This window comes from Dendropsophus ebraccatus, unplaced genomic scaffold, assembly GCF_027789765.1.
Source record: "Dendropsophus ebraccatus isolate aDenEbr1 unplaced genomic scaffold, aDenEbr1.pat pat_scaffold_1113_ctg1, whole genome shotgun sequence".
NCBI lineage: Eukaryota > Metazoa > Chordata > Amphibia > Anura > Hylidae > Dendropsophus > Dendropsophus ebraccatus.
The window spans coordinates 1-3,293 of record NW_027208530.1 but is presented as its reverse complement, the minus strand read 5'-3'; the positions used below and the strand labels follow the sequence as shown (position 1 = coordinate 3,293).

At 47.9% G+C, this 3,293-nt stretch overlaps 1 protein-coding gene and 1 long non-coding RNA gene across 2 annotated transcripts; both read right to left on the bottom strand.

Moving 5' to 3' along the window:
- Nucleotides 1–223: 223 nt before the first annotated feature.
- On the bottom strand, nucleotides 224–1,127 carry LOC138774791 (uncharacterized). The gene is made up of 2 exons (XR_011360399.1): nucleotides 1,013–1,127; nucleotides 224–949 (listed from the first exon to the last, which is right to left on the bottom strand). It is a non-coding gene; the product is annotated as an uncharacterized lncRNA (long non-coding RNA).
- Nucleotides 1,128–1,905: 778 nt separating this feature from the next.
- Nucleotides 1,906–2,754, bottom strand: LOC138774792 (uridine-cytidine kinase-like 1; the record flags this gene model as incomplete). The annotated part of the gene is made up of 4 exons (XM_069955704.1): nucleotides 1,906–1,935; nucleotides 2,068–2,222; nucleotides 2,362–2,468; nucleotides 2,633–2,754. Coding segments are annotated over 4 exons (414 nt in total), but the record flags the coding sequence as incomplete, so codon positions are not given.
- Nucleotides 2,755–3,293: the final 539 nt, after the last annotated feature.

The following is a 3,293-nucleotide window of genomic DNA, read 5'->3' as shown; positions in this document are numbered from 1 at the left end:
ATCATTCAATGCATTAAAGCTCAGAGCCCCCAATGATTTCCCCATCACTGGATCTGGTTTTCCACCACCACTGAATATGCAATATCTAGGTTTGGGTCAGCCCTCTCTTGTGGGTTCCTTAACTTCAGCGCCCAACAACCAGGACTTTCCATGTGTTCAATAGTAATAACATTGCCCCAAATAGACCATTTAACAATAAATGTGAAAGAAAAAATCTTCCAACAATATTAAAATGTACATTTTATTTTCCTACATAAAATTGCTGGGCTGAAAGCGGGTGTAGAGCCGAGCATCGGTGACTCTGCCACACAGCAAGGCACAAATCCTAACATCAACGAGCTGCATATCGACAAGGTCGGGTCCCTGATAGTGGGGGGGGGGCACCCAATATATTGCATGGAGGGAACTGCTGCCTCTAAGAGGACCATGGCCTGGGACGTGAATGAGGACGTATATGTATAGAGTATGTGAGTACACGTCTGTCACAAGCACAATATGGTAAAGGACAGTGTCCACAACCTGTGACTCACTGGTAGCTCTTAATGAACAATGGCCGCTGGCTGTAAGGACATGAGAGGCTGGTTAGTTTTGCAGGAGAGTCACAGGTTGGGGAATACTGGTACAGGACTATGGATGATGGTTGTCAAAGCGAGGGACACATCGACATGAAAGGTGATCTCTGAATACTGGTCCATGTACAAGATGGTGGCTCTCCAGTCCAGTCAACCTCATGTATAAGATGGAGGCTCTCCAGTCCGATCAGCCTCATGTACAAGATGATGGCTCTCCAGTCCGATCAGCCTCATGTACAAGATGGTGGCTCTCCAGTCCGATCAGCCTCATGTACAAGATGGTGGATCTCCAGTCCGATCAGCCTCATGTACAAGATGATGGCTCTCCAGTCCGATCAGCCTCATGTACAAGATGGTGGCTCTCCAGTCCGATCAGCCTCATGTACAAGATGGCTCTGTCGATCAGCCTCATGTACAAGATGGTGCTCTCAGTCGATCACCTCATGTACAAGATGGTGCATCGCCAGTCTGATCATCCTCATGTACAAGATGGTGCATCGCCAGTCTGATCATCCTCATGTAAAAGATGGTGCATCGCCAGTCTGATCAGCCTCATGTAAAGATGGTTGGCTCTCCAGTCTGATCAGCCTCATTACAAGATGGTGGCTCTCCAGTCTGATCATCCTCATGTACAAGATGGTGGCTCTCCAGTCTGATCAGCCTCATGTACAAGATGGTGGCTCTCCAGTCTGATCAGCCTCATGTACAAGATGGTGGCTCTCCAGTCTGATCAGCCTCATGTACAAGATGCTGGATCTCCAGTCTGATCAGCATCATGTACAAGATGGTGGATCACCTCACCAGTTCGGTAAGCCTCATGTACAAGATGGTGGATCTCCAGACTGGTCATCCTCTTGTACAATATTCCAGTTTGATACTCTGGTGATATGAAAAGGGGCAATTACTATTTCATGAGTGACATTGGGAGCTGATGATTTTGCCCCAATATCATCTTTTTCTATTTAGTCGACATCTCAGAGGTCGTTCTGTGTGACCAACATGTAACAGTAGGGGCAGTGATGTAGAGTTGGGCAATAGGCAGACACAGATCTCTACAGACTGGCCGTGCCCTACAGATGATGTAGCAGTGCTATACCATGGTGATGTAATGTTCATGAGCTCTGGAAGGATTGGAGTAATGGATGGCTGCTTGTTATACGCTGCATCGTGTTTCCATGGCCGGCTTAGCTCCAGCTTCAAGAATGTCCAGGAGAGGGGTCAAGTGACTAATAAATAAGAGGAGAATTAACCCGCCAATCCGGCGGGTCCAGGCACGTCGCCATGCTCAGTAGTCCATGTTACAGTCATCGCTCTCATACCAGTCAGAAGGGCATCAGTGCCAAAGAAACGGTCCCAAAATTACCTGCAGAGGAATTAAAAGGGTTACGCGGCTACATCCAGAACCTACATGGCACAGGATCTGCCCCCATCCCTGGGTGATATGGAAAGGAAGGATAGCTCGCCATGGGGTAACATACAAGGGACTCATTCTCACCAATGCCTGGGATGATATGAATTCCTGGTTGACACGTTTATCCACAGCCGTGGTGATGATGCGGACGCGTGGGAATGCGTATGCCACGGAGTGTACACCCATTTCTGCCATCAACAATGAAATCAAGAAAATCTGTCCTCCTGGACATCGTGATCCTGGAAGATCGGACAGAAGACGTGTGACATGACAATGTCAGTCAAAGAGTATACAAGCAGGATGAATGCCGAAGAACAGTAATAGCCACCAGACCTATACATAGAAAGGATAACCACAGATCCATCGAGGGTCACCTACCAGGAGCACACGTATAGCCATCATGGCAGCCGCCCCGGTGGACACAGTGCTGTCCATCAGAATGACATAATCCTCGCTGATCTCCTTGGCAGCCGCAGGTAATGAAGCTGCAGAGATGGAGACAATGTTAGGATGAGCGAGGGACAGGATACATCCCAGGTGAGATCGATATACACACACACACACACAGAGCTCTGCTGGCTAACGGGTCACTATGTAGATAAGCACATATGTCCTCAGAGACATAATACATGTAACACATTGCCCTCACCTCTGGCTCTCCTGTATTGTGGTTGGTTGGATCAGGATCTTGCCCAGTCGGATGTCCTTACACACAGCCGTGAGGGCCTGTTCCATCGTCTCCCCGGCTCGAAGAATAGAGACCCCTGTGATCTGAAATCAAATCCCAAACCGCTCATAATCCAGTACTAATAGCCCAAAATACATGGAAACATTGCAGCAATTCTGAAAAAAGGTGAATCATCAGCTAGAGGAAGTGTGTATGTAACACGATACGTGCGTTGCTGAGACCTGTTTGCCATGCTCCCTCTCCCTGTGTTTTTATGATTTTTCATTGACCATAAAGAAGAAATCGACACAATGATGGGTGAGTGTCTGGTCTTTTTCTCACTCTATTTATTCTGAAAAAAGTGCCTGTCGTAAAGGAACCATTAGATATCGTGTCCAGTGTCCTTCCTAAGCTCCCTCGATTGAGTCAAGATGCCCACTAAAGCCGGCCATATACATCAGACGGGTCAGCCGAAACCTACAATCATACGTACTTCGTCGTTCACTTAATGTGTATGGGGCCTCCCAAAGCCTGAAGTCGGGGGAGTTAGGGTTAGCCATGTTGAATTACAGCTGTCTGATCCTTTTGGTCTAGAGGAGAAGGGACTAAGGGTCTGGAGGAGGAAGGGACTAAGGGGTCTGGA